Source organism: Gracilinanus agilis, chromosome 6, assembly GCF_016433145.1.
Source record: "Gracilinanus agilis isolate LMUSP501 chromosome 6, AgileGrace, whole genome shotgun sequence".
Lineage (NCBI taxonomy): Eukaryota > Metazoa > Chordata > Mammalia > Didelphimorphia > Didelphidae > Gracilinanus > Gracilinanus agilis.
The window spans coordinates 281,446,785-281,470,779 of record NC_058135.1 but is presented as its reverse complement, the minus strand read 5'-3'; the positions used below and the strand labels follow the sequence as shown (position 1 = coordinate 281,470,779).

General features: G+C 44.8%; 1 protein-coding gene across 1 annotated transcript in view; it reads right to left on the bottom strand.

Annotated features, from left to right (window-relative positions):
- STX3 (syntaxin 3) overlaps window positions 1–23,995 on the bottom strand; it is a 67,253-nt gene that overhangs the window by 551 nt on the left and 42,707 nt on the right. The window contains exons 3-10 of the mRNA XM_044681550.1: window positions 15,378–15,477; window positions 13,844–13,918; window positions 12,668–12,735; window positions 11,922–12,030; window positions 11,016–11,089; window positions 9,027–9,161; window positions 6,267–6,377; window positions 2,832–2,947 (exon numbers count right to left, since the gene is read on the bottom strand). Coding sequence (XP_044537485.1) covers window positions 2,864–2,947; window positions 6,267–6,377; window positions 9,027–9,161; window positions 11,016–11,089; window positions 11,922–12,030; window positions 12,668–12,735; window positions 13,844–13,918; window positions 15,378–15,477 — 756 coding nt within the window. The 3' untranslated portion in view covers window positions 2,832–2,863. The remainder of the gene's footprint in view (window positions 1–2,831; window positions 2,948–6,266; window positions 6,378–9,026; window positions 9,162–11,015; window positions 11,090–11,921; window positions 12,031–12,667; window positions 12,736–13,843; window positions 13,919–15,377; window positions 15,478–23,995) is intronic.

The window sequence follows — 23,995 nt, the reverse complement described above, 5'->3', positions numbered from 1 at the left end:
GCCCCTTACCTTTCATGAGTGAGTAGAGAAGAGCACAGGAAAGATGGGGAGACAGATAGAGACAGGGGAGAAAAAGCAACAGAGACAGAGAGAAAGAGAAGGAAAACAGAAAGAAATGCCCCGTCCCTGAGAGACTCTACATGGAAGGTGATATTAGTGAATCTTTTTCTCTTCGCCAGGAGATTTCAGAAGCTCTCAGGTGCTTCATGCAGTCAGATCAGCAGGATTTTATTATTATTTTAAGTAGAAACAGCTTTAAAGCTTTTTTTTTTAAGGCACTGTAAAAATATCTAATTTGATTCTCACAACAACCTGGGAGATAGATGCTATTATTACCCCCATTTTACAGATGAGGAGACTGAGGCAGACATCAGTTAAGTGACTTGCCCACAGTCACACAGCTAGTGCTTAAGGTTACATTGGAACTCCGGTCTTCCTGATTCCAAGTCCAGAACTCTAAGTGCCATATCCCATTGCCTCTCAGGAACCTCGACCACCCCCGCCCCACGGGGCATCAGAACGGGAGTGTAGAAGACGAAATTGTAAGAGATTCTGCTTGAGAAGGAGAGTTGTGTTAGCCTCCTGACCATGTTTTATATCCTTTACATTGCTAACTCCAGACTCAATGTTCAATCCTTAAGGGAAGGGGTCGGCAACCTTTTTGGCCATGAGAGCCATAAACACCACATTTTTTATAATGTCATTTCGTGAGAGCCATACAGAGCTCACAGTGCCGCTCCTGTAACGGCGCCTGAAAAAAAAAGGACTTTATGGCTCCTGCAGAAAGAGCCATATCTGGCCCTCGAAAGAGCCAGATATGGCTTGAGAGCCACACGTTGCCGACCTGCTTAAGGGGGTTCTGTGACTAACAAAGGCCTCCCTGACTCACATAAAGGCTAATTCTAATACCCAAAAGCATTTATTTCACTGGAGCTTGCTAATTCTAAGAGCATCCAGGAGGAAGTAACCAAGTAGGAGACCAAAGAACAACAGAACCCAGACACCAGCTGTCTGGGACTAATTCCAGTCCTCTTCCCAACAGGGGCACCCCAGCCAATGAGCCCAGCATCGGGGGTTCATTCATATATTGATTTTCTGTTTTCCTAGCCAGATTGCCCCAGCCCTACCCCAGGACCATCACGTCATCTCTCCTCGTCTTTCCTCCTCTCCCTCCAGAAAGCAGAAGGTCCAACCCAGGGAGAGCCCACACTCTCGGGTCACATGAAATGTAGAGTTGGACAAGAAGGAAGTAGCCTTAACCAGAGAAGGAACGGAATTAGGGGAAAGATATAGATGAGGGGATGGAGAGGAGAAAAGGAGTCAGAGGATCACAAATTAGATCTGAAAGGGGCCTCACAACCCCATCTAGTCCAGTCCCGTTCACTTGACAAGTGAGGAAACTGAGGCACAGAGGCAATGTGACTTGCCCAAGGTCACAGTTATTAAGTAAGCTAAGACTATATCTGCAGATCAAACAAATGACTAGAAATGTCACTGTTTAGAATGTCACACTTGGACAGTCTTACAACCAGACCACACAAATCACATCCTAAAGAGAGCTGATTATGTTTTGTGTGATAATATAGGCATAACCCAGACTGAATTACGTGTCAGCTCTAGGAGGGGGAAGGGAAGAAGAGAGGGAGACAATCTGAATCATATAACTTTTGGAAACTTTTGTGGAAATCTGTTATTAAAATAAAATAAAGCTAAAAAGAGCTGATCAATATTAATCATTCCCATTTCTATACCATTTAAAGAGTTTCAGGGGCACTTAGGCAGCCCAATGGATAAAGAGCCACACCTGGAGTCAAGAGGACCTGGGTTCAAATGTGGCCTCACACACATCCCAGCTGTATGACCCTGGGCAAGTCACTTAACCCCAATTGCCTAAGCTTTTACCACTCTTCTGTCTTAGAATTGATACTAGGACAGAAGGTTATGGGTTTGTTTGTTTGTTGTTAAAGAAGAAGGTACAAATTGGGCCTTCTTCCCAATAACCCTGATGTGGGTAAATGCAACTATTGCTATCCCTCATTTTACAGATGAGGAAACTGATGTTTCGATTAAGTGACTAATCCCAGGTCATACGATAATGGAATTAGAACTTAAGAGCCAGGTATTCTGGCTCCCGAGTCGAGAGTTCTTTCCACTGCTTCCCCCACCCCCAACACATACACACTTGGCCTTTCCTTCATCAGCTGATTCGCTATCGGTAGCAAATAAAAAAGGAAAACAATTCCAGGTTTTTCTATCACTTCTCTGAGATTCTCAACACACTCGGTAGATTATATATAGGGCAATAAGCATTTTTTAAAATTATATTTACAAGAGAGCTAAAACATCATTAAAAAAAAAAACCTCCCCCCACCCCAAATGCAAATGCGATGAGTCAAGGAAGAACCCAGAAACAGACCCCCAAAGCCCAGGTCAGTGCACAGCTCCGTTTACAAGAAAATCGAGCACTCGCAGAAAGCGAGGCGCAGGATGCTCCAAGCCAGAGTATTCAGAGAGAAGCCCCCAAGCTCCACGATAATCCGAAACCCCATGCTTCCCCCAGAGATACTGGGGGGAGGAGAAAGGAGAGGCAGACCCAGAACAAGACCGATTAAGTGGAGAATTTGAAATGTCACCGTCTCCAGGGCACACACACGTGCGACACCAAGGCCAGACTATAGGCGACGGCCCCTGGCCCGGGCCTGATGCCTCACTCCCAAGAGACTGAGATTGTCTGAAGCAGAAGAGATGAGGAGATGCCGAGATCAAGGCTGTTAGTCCTCTCCCCGAGAAGCCAGAGAGCCCCCGCAGAAGGCCTGCTCGGTGCTACTTACGGTTCAGTGCCAGCAGTCACCGGGAGCTGCTGCTATTTCAGCCCGACGGAAAGCCCGATGATCAGAGCTAAAATGCCCAGTAACACCACCACTATGATAATGATAATTACCATTTTCTGGAGGGGAGGCACAAGAGAGAGGAAGAAGAAATTATCGTGAGTAACCAAGAAGGGCAAATGAGCTGGCTGCGGTCCCTTCATTCGGAGCTAATCCAGAGCCGTCAATGAGCAAACCTGGCATCGGAGAGGAGGAAGGCCCAAGAACTTCTTGAGTGAACTTTTTAAGACAATTTCAGCTCAGGTTGTAGGAGGCCACTTCCTCCTAGATTAACAGATTTGGCTGAGGGAAAATTCCTAATTTAACTATTATTGATAAGGAGACGGAACATTCACTTGTTCCATCGCAGCAGAGATAGTTTCTGACCTTAACAATATATTTGTCTAAGAGACTGAATTTCTAAATATTCCTCATTTGGTGGGAATGTTTCTTTTTTCTTCTTTTTTTTCCACTCCCTTTCTATCTTTCCACTTCCACTTTCTATCTTTTCTTTTTTTTTAAACCCTTAACTTCTGTGTATTGGCTCTTAGGTGGAAGAGTGGCAAGAGTGGGCAATAGGGGTCAAGTGACTTGCCCAGGGTCACACAGCTGGGAAGTGTCTGAGGCCGGATTTGAACCCAGGACCACCCGTCTCTAGGCCTGACTCTCAATCCACTGAGCTACCCAGCTGCCCCCTTACTTTCTATCTTAGTAGCAATTCTAAGATAGAAGAGCAAGGGCTAGGCAAACAGGGTTAAGTGACTTGCCCAGGGTCAGTCACACAGCTAGGAAGTGTCTGAGGCCAGATTGGAACCCAGGTCCTCTTGACTGCAGGCCTGGCAATCTATCCACTATGCAACCTACTTGCCCTGAGACATAAGTTTCTTGAAAGCAAAGGTGTTTCCTTTTTGACTTTGTACAACTGAGGAAACTAAGGTTCCCCCTTATGCAGGTAAGGGAAACTGAGTGCCTTCCCTCCACTGTACAATCAAAGAAACCAAAGCCCCTTCACTGTACAGATTGAGGAAACTAAGACTCCCCCAATTAATACCTCATACACTGTGTCCAATACAAAATAGGGGCTTAATAAATGCTTGTTGATTGACTAATACCTAATAAATGTTGACCTGAACCAAATTGATGCCAGTGAGGAAGGATACAGAAATTATCCAAGTTTCCACATTACTACTACTACTACTACTACTACTACTACTACTACTACTACTACTACTACTACCACTACTACTACTACCACTACTACTACTACTACTACTACTACTACTATTACTACTACTACCACTACTACTACTGATAGCTGACATTAAATAGCACTTCCAACTTTTACAAAGTTCTTAGCATACATAATTTCCTTTGATCCTCACAACAATCAGGTTCAACAGATGTTATATCTCCATTTCACAGATAAAATGAAAATTGGTTCAGAGATTGTGACTTGCCTAGGGTCATATACTTCCCAAGTGTCAGAGGCAGGATTTGAACCCAAGTCTCTCTTGAATCCACATCCTGTACGCTGTCCACCACACCAAACTGCCCTTCACTTCTCCCTAGACCAGCGGTTCCCAAACTTTTTTGGCCTCCCACACCCTTTCCAGAAAAAAAAAAATATTACTTAGCGCCCCTGGAAATTAATTTTTTTTTTTAATTTTAATAGCAATTAATAGGAAAGATAAATGCCGGTGGCCATCACCGCTCCCCTGGATCTCTGCAGCACCCACCAGGGGGCGGTGGCGCCCACTTTGGGAATCACTGCTCTAGGGAATAATAAACTGCAAGGAGGCAGGGAGGACGAGGTTTACTATCATCCCAGCAATCCTCGGGCACACTAGCAAAATGGACTACAAAGAGATCACATAACTGCTCTGAAGAGAAGGCCTGATAAAGAGCAGCCCAAAAGCAAGTTTCTGGCTCCCAGAACCCCAGCATAGACAACAGTTAAGCTTAGAAAAGACGGAGAAAGCAAGGATGCCAGAGGCCAAGAAACCAGGTAGAAAAATGTGAGAAACTGCCGCCACCTAAGCAAAAATATCTTTTGATGCCAAATCCTGGTCATGAAGGAACTGAGACAGGGAAGCGCTCGGGTGGAAATGTTTCTATTTCTACTGTGTGCTGGGGCAGCCAGTGCTCACATCACCAAGCTAGTAAAAGACAGAGTCAGCCAGAGCGCAGGTCACCCAACCCCACATCATGGTGCCACCCATTCGGCCTCTCTAAAATGCCACCAACGTGCCCAAAGTGAGATTGGAAACCAGCCTGGCTGGTTCATTGCCTGAGTCCACTTTGTCATTCTGATGGCCGAAGTAACAAAATGCCTGGGATGAGAGAGGTTCGGCCCTCTTGTATGAGCTCAAAGCAAGGCCCTGGAGAAGACAGTTCAAGACAGTCCTGTGTTCTGAAAGACTCGGAGCTACCAATCAGGCCCAATGAGAGGTGAGATTTTGGTGTGACACCCAATCACTGCCTTTGAAGCATGAGTTCTCACTTAGAAGTTCATTCTGTGAAGAATATTTTTTTTTTTTTGTTTTTGTTTTTGTTTTTAACCCTTAACTTCTGTGTATTGGCTCCTAGGTGGAAGAGTGGTAAGGGTGGGCAATGGGGGTCAAGTGACTTGCCCAGGGTCACACAGCTAGGAAGTGTCTGTGTGAAGAATCTTAAACACTCTCTGGCACAAATGAGGAAGCCAAACCATTAGACAGAGGAGGAAACTGAGGGCCCCAACTGTATAAGGAAGCCAAGAGCCTTAATTGTACAGATCCCAGATCTCACTGTATCCATGAAAAAAACAAGGAATCCCATTAGACAGATGAGGAAACCAAAGGCCCTTATTGTACAGATGAGAAAACCAAGGAGCTCTATTGTATGGATGGTCCTCACTGTATAGTTAAGAAAACCGAGTCCCAGAGGGGATGGGCCTTATTCTAAGGTCACACAGCAGAAAGCCGATAATTCGACCCTAGCTCACGGGACTCTTAGTCCAACACCACCTGTTTGCCTGAGCCCACGTGAGAATGGGATTCCGGCCAGTCCAAAATGGGAATGAAGGGGTGGTGGCAATTCTACTGGGAAGACTAAGACAGAAGCTGGGCAGACAGGAAGGGCTGACCAGGGAGAGGATAAGGCAGGTGGCGCCCAGGCCGAGGATCTCACCCTCCGCGCTTCGCTCTGGTACTTCACGGCCTTTTTAGTGTCAGCCACAGCCGTCTCCACGAAGCCCACAGACTGGTCCATGTTGTTCTCAATGCGATCAATCATGGCTCCCTTTCCCAGAATGGAAGAGGCAGCGGCAGCAGAAGGCAGAGATGGCCCGACAGAAAAGAGGAAAGAGAAAGAGCAGGCAAAAGGTAGGCGCTCTCTTCACGCAAGGCCCCGAGGGACTCTCACCTTCCGGGCCTGACTACGGTATTTCACAGCCTTCTTGGTCTCGTCACGAGCCTTCTCCACATGGTCCACTGTATGCATCACATTCAGTTCTATGTTATCTATCATCTCCCCCTGCAAAGGACAGATATTGGTCATAGCACAGCCCAAAGCCCATCCCACTCACACTTCAGGGCTGCTGGCCCCGAGAGAGAACTGCCCCATGGCTGTTCCCCAAGAGTCAAGAGGAGATGGAGCTCAGGAATCTTTTTTTTTTTTTAAACCCTCACCTTCCTTCTTGGAGTCAATACTGTGTATTGGCTCCAAGGCAGGAGAGTGGTAAGGGTGGGCAATGGGGGTCAAGTGACTTGCCTAGGGTCACACAGCTGGGAAGTGAGGCCAAATTTGAACCTAGGACCTCTGGTCTCTAGGCCTGGTTCTCAATCCACTGAACCTCCTAGCTGCCCCCTGAGCTCAGGAATCTTGAAAGATTAGTCCTTACTTTCAGGCATTTACTAAGGGCTCCAGATATATTCTCTCATGTAATCCTCATAATCTCCAAGGCAGACTACAAGGATTTTACTCATTTGTTTTGTTTTTGTTTTATTTGTTTGGTTTTTTGGACTACAAATATTTTTATCCTCACTTTGCAGATAGGGATGCTGAGGCTGGTGCAAAGTTGCCCATTATCCAGGAAAAGAGCCAGGAATAGGACCAGGTCTTTGAATGCCAAGTCCATTGCTCTGTTAGCCCATACTCCCTCCCCTAAAGGCCTTGGATCACACTCCAAAAGTGAGTTAGAATGCCGTCCCCTCCTGAGTCAGTTAGTTCTTTCTTAATCAAAGGGTCAGTCCTTAATGGGACCGTGGTTTTCTCTTTAAAAAAAAAAACAAAAAAACAAAAAAAAACCTCTTACCTTCTCTCTTAGAGTCAATACTGAGTATTGGTTCCAAGGCAGAAGAGGAGTAAGGGCCAGGCAATGGGGTTTAAGGGACTTGCCCAGGGTCACAGTTAGGGAGTGTCTGCAGCCAGATTTGAACCCAGGACTTCCTGACTCCAAGCCCAGTGCCCTATCCACTGAGCCACCCAGCTGCCCCTTCCCACGTAGTTTTCTCTAAGGCCATTCATTTCACATTGGTCTTCTCATAATATCACTTAAGATGGAGGTTCTGAATCTTGGGTCCATTAACTTTTTTTTTATTTTAATAACTGTAAATTATTCATAAATAAATAAATTCAATTCATTGATTTCCTTTGTAATCTTGTTTTATTTTACACATTTGAAAAGTTTATTCTGAGAAAGGAACCTTAGACTTTAACAAACGATATAAGGGGTCCATGACAGAAAAGACCAAGAACCTCTACTGTAAATGATTGGGGGTTTTGGCCTACCCCAGCTGCTGTAGTAGTGTCCTCCCTGTCCCTCCCTCCCCAGGAAGGAGTCTCTGAAGGAGACGCCCTACCCCCGGGTTGGCGAACCTATGGCACAAGTGCTGGAGTGTGCCGGAAGGGGCTGCTCCCTTCCCCCTCTCCACACAGCCTCAGGACATTTCTCCCATCACCCGCCCCTCAGCCCAGCAGCCCAATGGGAGCGCTTCCTCCTTCCCCTGTCTGGGGTAAGGCAGGGGGGCTGCAGTCTGGCCATGCAGGCTCTGAAAGGTTTGCCATCACTGCCCTAACCCTTTCACATACACACCACCCCCCTTTCTCGTGCCGAGAAAGAGAACTCTAATTCCTGTCTTCAGTCCATTCCCTGGTATGCAGAGGTCGAAGGCCCCACGCCCCATGCACCAAGACCTCCTCGGCCTCCCCCATCACGGTAGACTAGCCGGGAAAGAAGAAGAGTTCACTCACCATTCCCCAAGTCTCACACCCGATCCTCGCATGGCATTGTGGGCAGAAAACAGAAAGTGGGGGAGGAGAACTTGAGAAGTGGGTGCTAAGGTCTAGAGGAGAATACCTGGGGTCCCTGGCATCTGAGGTCAAGTAAACTCTACAAAGAGGAGGAGAGAAGGGGGGATTCCTGCCCTACAGGAGTGCTGGGAACTAGCTTTGCTAACCGGTCAACAGGTAACAGGGTGAGAGCCAAGCCTTACAGTCTTGTGGTAAAAGGAATAATTAATGATAATAATGGGAGTGATGGCAGCTCCCTTTGTGTAGTGCTTCACGGCTCACCCTCCAAAGCGAAGAAGACCTCCAGCACATCGGATGGACCCTTGTAGCAAACTAACTTATGGGACAACATGGACAAGAACCATAAAGGAGTGGCATGAAGAGATTGCAATAGCCCACGTGGGTGGCTCACCTATCAGCTGGAATACTTATAGGTCCCAAAACATTTTCCTCCAACCCACCCTTTGAGGAATTAAGGTGACATTTAACAAATCCCCATTTAACAGATGAGGAAACTGAGGTTCATAGAAGTGACACAATCATGCATCTGCTTTGTGGCCCAGCCAGGAACACAAGACTTGGAGCTGAAAAGAACCTTAGGGAAAGTCTTGTCCGGCTTCTTTATTTACAGATTAGGAAACAGAACCTCAGAGAAGAGAGATGAATTGGCCGTGGTTCCATGGCCAGGAAGAGACAGAACTAAGAGTTAAAACTAAATTCCATGAGCTTCGTACCACGCCGAATTGGTCCTCTCGGCTTCCGCCCAAGGCCCTAAATTCCTTTTGGGTTTTCTGAGATGAACTGCTTAATTGAATCTCTTTCCTGCCTCCTTCCCTGGGTCCTAAGCTGTGTCCTCCTCCTGGTCACTGCCCCTGCCCAGTGGCAAGTTACCTGGTTTTCCACTAGCATAGCGATATCCACAAACATGTCGTGGAGCTCCTTGATGCTGCTCTCGAGCCGGACGATGTCCTTGTGCCGCCCTTCAATCTCGCTGAGTGCTTGCTTAGAGATCTGAGAGTCGATGATCTGTAACACATCCATTCCCATTACATGTGCTGCCCAGGCCCTGGCAGGCTGCCTGCCAGGCTACACACGCACACCCTTTAGTCAAGTAATGATTCAGCACCTTCTAGGTACAAAGCAAGGGAAATATGGCCATGGAGTCAAGAGGATCTGAGTTCAAGTTCTGCTATAGACACATACTAGCTATGAGACTCTGGGAAAGTCACTAAACCTCTAAGTGCCCCAACCCTCCAATATACAAACTGTTGCTCTCCATCAGTAAAAAGAATGTCCTCGATAGGAGTTCCCCAAAATTGAAAAAAAAAAAATCACAGGCTAGAATTAAGCTTAGAATGATCCTATCCCCTATCTCTCCTAAAAGTTTAAAGTTGTGTACTTAGGGTTGTTGTTGTTATTGTTGAGAAAGGGGCAGTAGAGAAGGAGGGGAGGAGAGAACCAGATTCAACATTTTGCTAGAGAGAATTCCCAGTGAGGACATTCCATCTACCAAGGCACACCAACCACTATGGGGCATTCAGAGATTAAGTAACATGCTCAAAATCATGAGCCCATATGTGTCAAGTCAACAAGCATTTATTAAACACTCACTATGTGTTGAGCACTCTACTGAATCCTGGGAAGACTTATGTGAAGTAAAACAAAGTGAAGTGAATAGAACCACAATACCACCAGTAATGTATGATGATCGACTGTGGACTTAACTATTTTCAACAAAGCGAGGATCCAAAATGGATGCAAGAGACTCATGGCAAAAAAAGGATATCCTCCACCACAAAAGGAACAGAGTCCGAGTGCACTTTATTTCCTCCATGAATTTTTCCCTAATGTAAACAATATATGTCTTGTTTCACAACATGACAAACAGGGAAATATATATTCTATGATAATGTATGTACAACCTATATCATATTACCTCCCTTTGTAGGGAGGGGAACAGTGGAAGAGAGGGGGGGAAAAAAAGAATAAGAAATTTTTGGACATAGGTAATATGAGAAAATTTTTTTCTCTTAAATAAGTATATTTATTATAATTTTTATGTATTTATGATAAATTATATGTATTGTATTCTGTTCATGTTGCATGTTATATATAAGAAAAAGTAAATAAATATCCATGCTTTCAAAAAAAAAAAAAAAGGTAAAAATAGTCCCCATCCTCAGAGGGCTCGCATTCTAATAGAGACCATACACAATCAACTATGTACATAAAAGGTACATAAAAGAGAGTAATGGAGGAGAAAGAGCCTGGAAAGGCCTGCTTCCAGGAAATGGTTAAGTAGTTTTTGTGATAACTCCTGAGGGAAATCAAGGAAGCTAAGGGGTAGAGAAAGGAGAGAGAGCTGGGCTCGAACAAAGATTTTCCTAACTCCTAGGATGGCTCCTTAACCATCATGCTACATTGCCTCTAGTTCAAGGTCCTGGACTTGGGGATACAGAGACAAAATAAGGTACAGGCCCAAGCCTGGACCACGGGGATGTGAGAAATCGAGACCAGGGGCGCCAGGAAAATTGAGTGCCGGGAGTGGCCACTTTTAGCTAGAAGGTGGGTAGGAGCGGGAAGAGGATGGGAATCAGGGGACTCTGCCCTTCACTTCTCCCAAACTCCCAACTCTGAATTCTTACATGTTTCTCTGAAGGTCCCTGCCTCTCGCTGCTAGACACTAATGTAAGCTCCCTGCGGGCAGAGATCATTTCTTTTTTGTCTTTGTCTCACACAAGAGTGCCTGGCCCAGAGCAGGCGATTAATAAATGTCAGTGACTGATTCGATGGCCTGATTGACCGGTGGATCCCCGCTCCATCAAGTCTAAACGTCCCCCTTCCAACCCCTCCAGTCCCCCTTCTTCTCAGGACACTCACCCCAGAAGTGAAAATGGCTGGGTTCCCGCTCTCCAACATCTCTTCCAGTTCCTCGTCTGTGGTTTTCTTGCCAGCTTTATCCCAAAGGAAGGAGAGTGTCAGACACAGAAGACCAGAACTTGAGCCCCCTAGAAACTGGGCCTAAGGTGAGTGGGTTGTGTTCCCTCTCTATAGCTAGGGCCAGGACAAAAGTCGAGAGATTGCAGAAAGCATTCCAATATGGTGGATAGAACACTGGCCCCAAAGGCCAAGAAGGCCTGGGTTCAAATCCAGGCTCTGACACTTACTAGCTGTGTGACCTCAGGCAACTCCCTTAAGCTCACCGAGCCTCAGTTTCCTCATGTGTAAAATGAGGGGGCGACAGTAGAGCTCAGGGAGAAGGCAGACAGGTGCAGGAGAGGTGCAGCGCCACCCAGTGAGCCTTGAGGAAATCAAGGAAATTCCTGACACCAGGCCAGAGTTTGGGGTTTCCCTACCCATGTCCTTCCTGGCTCGGATTTTATGCTTAGGCCCGCTACCTCCAAAGGACCCTGAGCATTGGTCGGAGGGCCTGCAGAAACCCAAGTTTATGGGTAGATTGTCAAGTTGTGATTATTCTTGTTCAGTAAACATTTCCTTATTAAGAAAAAAGAAAAAGAAAAGAAAATGAGGGGCCTGATCAGACAGCCTTCACAGACCCCTGCTGGAGGCCTAGCTCTATCTATGATGTGATAATAAATGGAAATTGGGCTCGAACTCGCCCGTCTTCTCCGCTCTCTCCAGCAGGGGGTGGTGTAGCCCCTGGGGAACAACCATGCACGGGGCTGTCCTGGCCCAGGGCCACCTCCCGGCCTTAGCAAGTCCTGCCTTGGCCAGGCAAGCGGGTCACGGGGTAGGCCGAGGCCCAAATTCGCTCCAAGAACCTACTGATTTCCAGCTGCCTCTGGATGCGGCCTTTACTGCGTTCCCGGAAGTCCACCTGGGCTTCATTGTACTTGGTCATCACCTCCACGAACTTCCGGGAGAGGACAGAGTGCTGTGGGGACAAGGAAGGGGACGTGAGGCTGCGGGCCAGGGCGGCGACAGGGGGAGCCCAGGCTGCTGCAGTGGGCATCCCCACTGACGGAGATGGGCCGGGGCCTGGCACGCAGGAGGTGCTGAATAAATGTTAGCTGGCTGCCTCCTCTAAAGTGTCCTCCTGGTGCTTCATGTGGGCACATCTAATATCCCTGACCAGATCACAAATAAACAAACAAATAAATAAATGGACAGCCAAATAAATGAATAAATAAATGGATGAATGAATGGATGAATGCACAAACAAATAAATAAATGAGTGAATGGAAAAACAAACAAACAAATAAATAAATAGATAGATAGATAAATGGATGGGTGGGTGGATGGATGGATGAATAAATAGGTGGATAGATAGATAGATAGATAGATAGATAGATAGATAGATAGATAGATAGATGAATAAATAAACAAATAAATGAGTGGATAAGTAAATAAATATATGTGTGAATATATAAATATATAAATTATACATATAAAGGGCAGGGACCATAGATTCTTTTTTTAATTCCTACAGTCTGGAGAGTAGGGTTGGGCCCACAGGGAATACTTTCTGACTTAACCCCATGAGAGCAAAGGCAAAGCGTTAACCACCACACCTGGGATTTCCGTATCCGAAGATCCGCTGATGACCGGACTTCATCTTGCTCAATGTGCCTCTCCATGTCTGGAAATGGATCACAGAGTCATAGAATTTCAGAGTTAAAAAGCCCTCACAGGCCATCTAATCCAACCCTACCTGAAATATAATTGCCTTCACAACGTGTAAAAGTGGGCATCCCACCTGCCAAGGCAGCCCATTCTTCTTTGGGATGATTCCAATCAAAAGGAACTTTTTCCTGTCATCAAGCTTAAAAGGGCCTTTTCGAAACTTCCTCCCAATGTTCCTCCTTCTTTCCTCCGGGTCCAGAAAAATTGTTCTAATTGTTCTTCCACATCACAGTACTTTCGAGTCAGTTCTCATCCTCTCTGTCCTCCCAGTGTCTTGTCCTCCCAGTGTCTTGTCCTCCCAGCGTCTTATCCTCCCAGCGTCTTTGTCCTCCCAATGTCTTGTCCTCCCAGTGTCTTGTCCTCCCAGCGTCTTTGTCCTCTCAATGTCTTGTCCTCCCAATGTCTTGCCCTCCCAGCGTCTTATCCTCCCAGTGTCTTGTCCTCCCAGTGTCTTGTCCTCCCAGTGTCTTGTCCTCCCAGCGTCTTGTCCTCTCCATCCCAAACACTCCCAGTTCCTTCAACCAGTCCTCAACGGCCTGACCTCAAGGCCCTCCCATCCTAGATGCTCTCCATCTTATCGAGGGCCCTCATAAACCATGGAGAACAGGGCGCTGTGGAAGTGGTCTAACCAGGGTGCTAGCCAACAGAACCAGCAGATGCACATTCACACCAGAATAGAAGAATAGAGGGGTTCCATGAACCCAGCCCAGATCAGGTCAGTGAGAAATCAGGTCATCTCTCAAGACCACGAGGACCTAGTATAGCGGCGCCGCCCCAAGTCAAAGAGTCCCACCCTTACCTGTCCCCATGCGCCATATTGCATATGCCAAAGAAGAAGATGTAGAAAGTTAAAGACAAAAGTGAACATGGGAAAGCAAGACTAATGGAGAAGAGAAGAAGCCATTCCCAGAAAATAGAGATCATCCAAGAGGCAGAAAAGAAGTACGGTCTTCCCTGACCAGGAGGGATAACAAGGAGGGAGGCTCAGCCAATGAGCCAGGTTCCAACAGCGGGATGGGAAGTGCTTGGAGATCAGGAGGTCAAAGAGACAGTTTCTTTCTTACTCTTAAGTTTGTTCCTGACGTTGTTGGCCATTTTCTTAATCTCCCCAGTTAGCTGTTCTAGGTCATCCTTTGTTTCTAAGGAAACACAAACAGAGGAAAACAATTGGTTGGGGGAGAAGAGGGAAGGAAGATGTTTAAAGATGTAAACATCCACAGAGGAGAGGAAGGGCTATCTCAATCCACTCAGGAGAACTGAAAGATTCATCTCAAGAGGTTCAGAGACCTTGATTGATAATTCCTGCGTCCTCGTTTTAGAGAAGCCAGCTAAGACCCAGGGAAGGGAAATGATGTGCCCAAGGTAATGTGGGCACAAATGAACCAAGAGATGCTAAAACTCACTGGGTCTCCTGAGAGGACATCTAACCATCTTTCATCATCCTAGCTCTGTGACTTCCTACCTATCTTACCTGGGCAGATCACAGCCCCTCGCTGGGTCTGTCTCCTTCTTTGTAATAATGAAGGGGCTGGATTAGATGGGCCCTAAAGTCCTTTCCATCTCTAAATCTAGGATCCTATGAACCCAGAATCCATAACATTATCATAAGCACTTTGGAAATAGAAGGAAGCCATGATCCTGGCCTTAAGGGTCCACAACCACTTCAGAAAGATTAGACATACATATTTTGAAGTAATAACAGATGGTTTGTAATTAAATACAAAGCCTGTGGTTTTGTCTGGGAATACCTTAGAAGTTCGAGAAGGAAGAGTTCTTTGAGAGTCAGAATAGTTAGGAAAACCTCATGATGGGCAGCTAAGTGGCCTGGAGTTAGGAGGACCTGGGTTCAAATCCAACCTCAGACACATCCTAGCTGTGTGACTTAACTCCAATTGCCTACCCCTTACTGATCTTCGACTTTGGATCTGAAACTTAGTATTGATTCTAAGACAGAAGGTAAGGGTTTAAAAAAAGAAACAAAGGGGCAGCTGGGTAGATCAGTGGATTGACAGTCAGGCCTAGAGGTGGGAGGTCCTGGGTTCAAATCAGGCCTCAGCCACTTCCCAGCTGTGTGACCCTGGGCAAGTCACTTGACCCCCATTGTCCAGCCTTTACCACTCTTCTGCCTTGGAGCCAATACACAATATTGACTCCAAGACGGAAGGTGAGGGTTTAAAAAAAAAAAAAAAAGAAACAAACAAACAAAACTTTGTGGAGAGATGGGACTTGGTTTGGGCCATGAAGAATGAATGGCTCAGATTAGCTATAGTAACAAATTGGGGGAGGAGATGGATAAAAAAAAATCACAAAGGCAGGAAAGAGCTGTAAGGAGTATTGGGGGGACCCAGCAGGAGTCTTGTTTTTGCAGAAACTGTATATTAAGTGAGTGAGGGGAGAACAAGCTGAATAGGTAAAGTAGGCCTTAGAAGGGGCTCAGGGCCAGGGAAATGAAGCATTATGAAGCAGAAGATGCTGTGAATATAATCATTAATTCAGCAGCTCTTCTGGACACAGCCCCTGTAGGAAATTGAGGTTGGCTTCACTAGGTGGAAAGAGACATCTCCTGGAGAATGAGATGAGCTCTGGGCGAAAACTCACTTGGTTCTGGAATTGGTGCCGAGAGGATGACACTGTAAAGTTTCTTAGCTCCTTCTACATTCTCCGCGATCTTGTCGATGTTGAGCCGAGTCTCCTCTATCTATAAAGTGAGGCAGAAATACCCTTGTCATTAAGAAGACAACCATGGATTTCTTACTAGAGCTTCCTGCTGAATCCACTCTTTTTTCCTGGCTTTGTTCAGCCAGAAATGATTAAGTAGATCTTGGAATGGCCAATTGAATATGCTTTCCAAGAATGATGGATCCCCTTAATTCCCTATTCACTGCCAGTGGAACAAAATGATTTGGGCAAAGCCAAATTTGCAACTGGAATACTCAAGGGAGGATCGAGCAGACAGATCCAAAGAAAAGCTAGATAGAGCAGGAGTTCTTAACTTTAGGTGAAGTCCTCAACCCTTTGGGCAGTCTTTCTGGTGATGCCTATGGATCCCTTCTCAAAATATTTTTTTTTAATTTTATTTTTATTGTCATGCAAAGCACACTTCCATACTGGGCACCGTTATAAGAGCACACTCATACATAACCAACGCTCCAAAATACAACCATAAATACACTGATGTGAAAGACACCTCCCACAGTTCTCTCTCCGGAGGTGGAGAGCATTCCCCATCATAAGTCTTTCAGGATTGTCCCAGATCGTTGCATTGCTGAGAGAAGCCAAGTTTTCACAGGTGATCATCGTCCAATATTGATGTTACTGTGTACGGTGTTCTCCCAGTTCTGCTTATTTCTCTCTGCATCCGTCTCTGCAGATATTTCCAGCTTTTTCTGAAATCATTTTGCTTATCATTTCTTGTAGCACAATAGTATTCCATCACCAACATGTACCACAATCTGATCGGCCATTCCCCAATGGATGGACATCTCCTCCATTTCCAATTCTTTGCCACCAAAAAAGAGCTGCTAGAAATATTTTTGCACAAGTGGGTCCTTTCTCCTTTTTTATGATCTCATTGGGACACAGACACAATAGTGGTATTCCTAGGTCAAAGGGTATGCATAGTTTTATAGCCCTTTGGGCATAGTTCCAAGTCACCCCCCAGAATGGCTTGATCAGTTCACAACTCCACCAACAATGAACTAGTGTCCAAATTTTGCCGCATCCCCTCCAGCATTTATCACTTTTCTTTACTGTTATATTGGCCAATCAGATAGATGTGAGGTGGTACCTCAGTGTTATTCAAAATACTTTTAAATAAATGGAGAAAGTGCTAACTTTAGTAAGAGGTTAGTGAAAAATAAAGATTTCTTTGCTTTTCTCATCCAAGTCCACTAATCTCCTGAAGTCTCTCCAAGGGCTTGTTAGAGATTAAGAAACTCTGGGTTAAAAGTATCCAAGATGAAGTCACAGTGAAGGAAATATCATCATATTCAGAAGATCTGGTCTCAAATTCCAGCTCTGTTATTTGTTAGCTATATGTTCTCTGTGGGCCTCAGTTCCCTCACCTGAAAAGTGAAGGAGTTAGACTAGATGAGCTCTAATCAATCAATCCATAAGCATTTATTAAGCATCTGCTCTGCCATCAAGACAAAGTTGTGAACTGCTAAGCCAAGAGTCTTCCTGGACACGTGTTTTAAGAGATAGCAAGCCTATTAGCTGAAGGCTACACCTAGCAAATCATGCTCCCGTGGGCAAGGGCTGAGCGATTATTCGACCTCTGCACATTTCTAAACCTGATTGCACAAATACACGATCATAAAATGGTCACAATAGCATTCTGTCCTTGGTATGGACAATGTCACAAGACAGTCCTGAGGCCGGTTAGTGGGAATACAAGAAGGAGTGGCTATCTCATCTCTTCTCTCTTTCTCCCTCTCTCTCCCCATCCCTTTGCTTCCTTCTCGTCTCATTACAAGATACAGGAGCACAATACTCAAAGCCATGGCAACCATGGGAGTTTAGATACAAGAAGAATTGCCCCAACCATCTCTCTAATGAGCATGTACCCCAAGGAGAGGAAGATGGTAAGGGCTTATGAGGACCAAGATATTCACAACAGAATGTTTTGTAGCAAAAACTAGAAACCAAGAGGGTGCCTATTTATTGGGTGATGGCTGAACAAACTACGTATGTGAGCAAAGTGAAATATTGTCCATTAAACAAAAGATAGATAGCATTCTAAAGTGACCAAGAGAGAAGTAAGAAATAGTTGGAATCAAATCCTACCTGAGAAACTGGCAGTTCTGTGACCCTTGCCAACTGATCTAATCTTTGTGCTTTGGTTTCCTAAGTTGTAAAAATAAAGGGTTATGGGGGCAGCTGGATGGCTATATTTCCAAGCTGTGTGACTCTGGGTAAGTCACTTACCACCACCACCACCACCCCACCACCCCCAATGACTAGCCCTTATCACTCTTCTGCCTTAGAACCAATACATGAAATTGATTCTAAGGAAGGTAAGGGCTTTTTTTTTTTTAAACCCTTAACTTCTGTGTATTGACTTATACGTGGAAGAGTGGTAAGGGTAGGCAATGGGGGTCAAGTGACTTGCCCAGGGTCACACAGCTGGGAAGTGTCTGAGACCGGATTTGAACCTAGGACCTCCCGTCTCTAGGCCTGACTCTCAGTCCACTGAGCTACCCAGCTGCCCCAGGTAAGGGCTTTTTAAAAAAATAAAGGTTAGACTGAATGCCATTTGAGGTCCCTTAGAGCTTCAAATCTACTATTTTATGATAGATGATTTCAAAGGATTAAGAGAATCATGAAAAGACTTGTTGAACCAAACAGACTATCGGCAATGACTGTAATTATATAAATGAAAACAACACTAAAAAAGAAATGAAAGCTGATTCATCATCGTCGTCAGTATTGGTACCAAAGAACAGATGATTCGCAACCCTTCTCTTGGTAGACGAACGTGAGTATGAGTGATGGGGGACAGGGCAGGGAAGGAGCGCCACATAAAAATAATAACTGCTAATATTTTTTAACATTTAATAATATTTATTTTTTTTGAAAAGTTAACATGATTACATGATTCACTGCTAATATTTATATTGGGCATTAAGGTTTGCAAAGCACGTTACATGTGAGTTCTAATTTGATCGTCACAACAACCCATTTTACAGAAGAGACTTAACCTTTCTCAGCCTCAGTTTCTTCCTCAGTAAAACAGGGGAATGATTGCACCTGCCACTCTGGATTGTTGGGAGGATAAAATGGCATCATAGATGCAAAATACTTTGCAAACTTTAAAGTGCTAAATCATTGCTATCACCATTATATGATTTTGCCCAGTCTCACTGGTGTTGGAGGCAGGATTTGACTCAGCTCTGTCTGACTCCCAGGCGAGCACTCTATCCACTATGCCAACTCTGCTGCCTCTATAGGTCTGGAATGGGGCATACACAGTTGGACATGGTGGCTGCATTGATCGGGTTTGTATAACTTCTTCTAAGTCAGAAGAGAAACCTCAGAATGGTGCTAGAAGAGTTGCATCAGATGGCTTCAATGCATGCAAAAAATATAAGACGCCCCCAAAAATGGTTCTAGAAAATAGAGGTGAGAACTCTTGTTCAAACGTGAAGAAGAAGCCCAATGCCCCAACTCGCCTCATTTCCCAAAAGGGTGGCTGGCTGCACCAGGCACTGAAACAATGAAAAGAAATAATCGTGACGAAAGAGCCCTGTTGCCTTAGAGATTAAGAAATCTTCTGCAGCTAGAAAGCCAATTTATAGCCCAAAGGTCTCCATCCCTTCCTCCCTCCCAGTGTGTGACACACTCTGCTTCAAGAGCTTCCTCCCCCTTGACTCCCTACAAGGTCACTTGTAAAGTGAAAGAAATAAAAACTGAGAGGATCTGTCAGCGACTCAGTGGGAGTAGCTGCATAGGAATGAAATCCCTGGGACCCTCGTCAGGTTTAATATTGGGAAGATTCCTATTGGCTATGCACTAGACTAGATGGCACCCGAGGTCCCGTCCAACTCTCTGGGAGTCTATAAATGGATCCCTCCACTTGGCTCCCTCCATTGTCTTCAGGACATTCTGGGACCAAAAACTTATCCCCTGACATCAAGCTGGTGATGGTTCTCTCCAGACTGAACTGAGCTGCTCAAGTCAATCCAGCACTAGGTCCACCCACAAAACCTTTCCAGTATGATCAACCCAGCCAGCATTCTCATTGGAGCATGTTTTCTGGGGACCTCCAGTCAACTCCTGCCCCCCAGGCAAAGCATAATTTTAATAGAGGATGGAAATTAAATCAAGTTTTCCTAAATCTCAAACTGGCACTGTAACCACCAGACATTGCATTGACATGACTTTCAAGGGCCCATTGGGAGCCCACCTCATTTCCCCTGTGATTGAGACCAGGAGTGTCCTCATTACCCAAAGATAACCCCTTAAGCTCCCTTCACTGCCCCACTTTTCACAAAATCCCAGGCACTACCAACATTAAAAAAGGCCATGTTTGGAGTTATAATGAGATCAGAAGTCCTAGGTTGTCCCTACCTAATGGATTAGCTTTCTCAGAAAATCTCTAAAAAGTATTTCCTGTTCAGAATAATCCCCTGGCATACAGGTTGACGATGACCGGCAGGAGGACAGTAAGAGAGCGCTGAATCTAGAGTCTGATCTAGGTTCCTCTCTGAGGTCTTTCTAGAGGTATAAGTTGGGGCCATTTCCTTCCCCTCACTGAGCTAAGGTTTCTTCCAGATCTCAATCCACCGAGCCACTGAATTTCGGAGCTGGAAGGGCCATTAGTGACCATCTAGTACAGCACAGTATTTAGTACAAAATGGGTGCTTAAGAACTGACATTTCTGGAGCCTGTTTTTATATTTACTGGTCACCTATTCGGTGAGACCAAACACCCAATTCTGTATGCTTTAGTCAACGTTTGTTGAATGGAGGTGAACCAGCATCATGTTCATCACCACTTGGTGAGTTTCCAGGTCCATCCAGCACTCTAACCGATTGATCTACTACAGAATGATTTCTTGGAACTTTGTAAAAGACTCCGTTGGCAGCACTGGTTGTCCCCAACTATACAACATCTAGGTAGGGCCCACGGTGCCACCTGCATAAAGAGTTCAGCTGCATGTTGTTGTAGAGTCATTTCAGTCACTTTGGACTTTTCATGACCACATTTGGGGTTTTCTTGGCAAAGATCCTGGAGAGGTTTGCTTTTCTAGTTCATTTTCAAATGAGGAAATGGAAGCAAACGTGGCTGATTGACTTACTCAGGGCCAGACAGCTAGTAAGAGTCTCAGGCTAGATTTAAACTCAGGAAGATGAGTCTTTCTGATTCCCTGCCCCATGCTCTATCCATTGCAGGTGCCAGCTAACCAGAGTTCTGCTATATGAGGCAGATCAATGAAAAAAGCCCATACCTACAGCTAAATACACCTGCCAAATCAAAGATCTTAACAGTCTCTCATTCTCTCTTTTTTTTAATTTGAAAATTTTTATTTAATTAATTAAGTTGGAATATTTTTCCCATGGTTACATGATTCATGTTCTTTCCTTCCCCTCCTCCCACCCCTCTCCCATAGCCAACAAACAATTCTACTGGGTTTTACATGTGCCATTGATCAAGATCTATTTCCATATTATTGATATTTGCACTAGTCCACATCCCCAATCATATCCCCATCGACCCATGTGACCAAGCAGTTGTTTTTCTTCTGTGTGTCTACTCCCACAGTTCTTTCTCTGGATGTGGATAGCATTCTTCCTCATAAGTCCCTCAAAATTGTTTGAGATAGCATGGCATAGGAAAAAGAGCACAGGACTTGTAGTCAAGAGAAACCTGGGTTTGAATTCTACCTTTTACACTCAATGCTAAGGAAATTTAAAGTCTCCAAGCCTCAGTTTCCTCATCCATACACTATAGCCCTTCCCTCCCAGAACTGCTGTAAGAATCAAGTAAGATTTGTACATGTAGAGTTTTGCAACCTTAAAGTGCTGTGTAAATGGTCTTATTATGATTATCATTATTATTATTCATTTTAAAAGAGTATGCTGGCATTAAAATCACAGAATGTTCAATGTTAAAGCTAGAAAGGAACTTCACATTACAGGTAAGAAAAATGAGGCTCGGAGAAAGCAAAGAATGATCCCAAACTGGTTATTCCGGGGAGAATCTGAAAGAGAATCCAGCACACTTTGCATCTCTAGCTGCAGGATAACTCTAAGGTGGCAAAGTCAATCAGTCAGTAAATATTTATTAAGCATCTACTATGTATCAAGCACTGTACTGAGTGCTGAAGATACAAATATTTTTTTTAAAGCAGAACTTGCCCTCAAGGAGTTTACAGTTTAATTTGGGAAGACAACACCCAAAAGGATGTTGAAAGGGCAGAGATTGGGGAAAGGTAACCAGGAGAGGAGCCAGGTGGGAAATAAGTAGATGGAGAGTACCAAATGCCTCAAGCCTTTACTAGATCACTTTTTTTTTTTAAACCCTTAACTTCTGTGTATTGACTTATAGGTGGAAGAGTGGTAAGGGTAGGCAATGGGGGTCAAGTGACTTGCCCAGGGTCACACAGCTGGGAAGTGGCTGAGGCCGGATTTGAACCTAGGACCTCCTGTCTCTAGGCCTGACTCTCAATCCACTGAGCTACCCAGTTGCCCTACTAGATCACTTTTAACTCCATATGTCTATAAAATAAGGAAGGTTTTGCTCCATGGTCTCAGAGGTGATCCCAGGATCCACCGGTGACCTTTAGCATTTTTTACACTATTTTTTTTTTCTTTAATAGACCCTATGATTGATTTTACCAGAGTAGGGAGCCCCTTCTACTAGAGTAGAGAAACCTGTTCTATAACGGATCATCTTAAGAGAGCTGCCTCAGCCCCTCAGAAATAACATTATTTGGCTAGGGTCACACAGTCAGTACAAATCAGAGGTGGGATGTGAAGCAAACCCTCTATCCATGGTGCCATATTGTCTCTCTTCATCACCATCCATCACCTCATTCTTCTCATCTTTTTTTTTTTTAATTCAACTAATTCAATTTACTCAAAAGGAAAAAAAATTATAATTCTATAACATTCTGCTGATAAATCTTTTCTTCTCATTTTTAGCCTCTGAGAACAGAGACTGTTTTTTGCCTTTCTCATCCCCTGCACTTAGCACAGTTCCTGGCACATAGTAGGCACATGATAGATGCTGGCTGATTTTTATTTTCAATGAAATAGCTTAGATAGGCATGACCCCAAGAAGTCACTATCCTATGTTTCTACACAATAAATGCATGTGTATATACATATATGATATACATATATAAAAAACATAAGTGTATTTAGGTACATATATATTTAAAGGTCTACAGACTATTACACAGAGAAATAAATTGATGGCTTTTTGGAACTAAATAAACATATTGCTAGATGAGCCCGTCTTCTGTCGCCCAGCAATTATTAAAACTACTTGATCTCTATCCAAGCCTATTATTCCTGCCCTTCCCTAGGAAATCATCACAGGCCACCCCCAGGAAGTCACTTCAACAAAAGCAAGTCTGTCAGACTTCACTGTAATGCTTGCCCCACTGAACTAATTATATACAGGTTACTCTAATCTCTGCCTTCATCAAGATGGGCAAGAGTGGACCATTCCCAAAGACCTTGCTTCTGCCCTACGGAGTTAATTAAATAAGGGAACCTAATTAGGAAATGGAAGGCAGGCCAATTACTACTCAAGAGAAGGCAGGTTGCCCTAGAGTGCAGCTCAGGCAGCTTACAAGAAGACCTAGAGGGGGCAGCTGGGTAGCTCAGTGGATTGAGAGTCAGGACTAGAGATGGGAGGTCCTGGGTTCAAATTCAGCCTCAGACACTTCCCAGCTGTATGACCCTGGGCAAGTCACTTGACCCCCATTGCCCACCCTTACCACTCTTCCACCAAGGAGCCAATACACAGAAGTTAAGGGTTTAAAAAAAAAAAAAAGGCCAAGAAAAAGGAGATGATGCTGAGCACATTGGCAGGCCTCCTTTTCCTGCTCATTTGGAGATGACATTGGCTTCTTGAAGACCTTGACAGCAGAGCACAAGGTCTGTCTGCCAGGTCCAAGCAGACTGAACTATTTGGTAGTTATCCAAGAACCAGCCTCATGAACTGCAAGAAGGCTCATCACCTGAATGTCAACCACCAGACTGGAAGGGGGTGGTATTTCATTGGGGGGACTTGAGCCATAACAACTCTCTGAGATCAGGAACTAAGTTATGGAGGAGCTGTGAGCTATGTCAGGAAACAGAGCATCCCTAGGGATAAAAGCAGCATTCAATGGAAAGAACACTAGATTTAGAGTCAGGAGACCAGGGCTGAAATATCCCAGTTTGTACCACTTCCTACATGGGTGACCTTGACCAAGTCACTCTCCCTTCCTGTGTCTCAGTCTTGCCACTTCTATTGAGAGGATTGGACTCAATGACTTCTAAGGTCCCTTCCCACTTTAAATCTATACACCAATGAAATCTCAGAACTGAAGTAAGTGTATGCAACGGGATGGAGTTGAGAATGAAAAGCAAGGAGAGACAGAGTCACCTGAGAAAAGAAAAACAAAGAGTTTTCTCACGTCCTCCAAATATCCATCCTTTGATAATGGCACCAGCTACCACACCATGGGGTGAGGACCCCAGACACTTCCATCAGGTCACAAA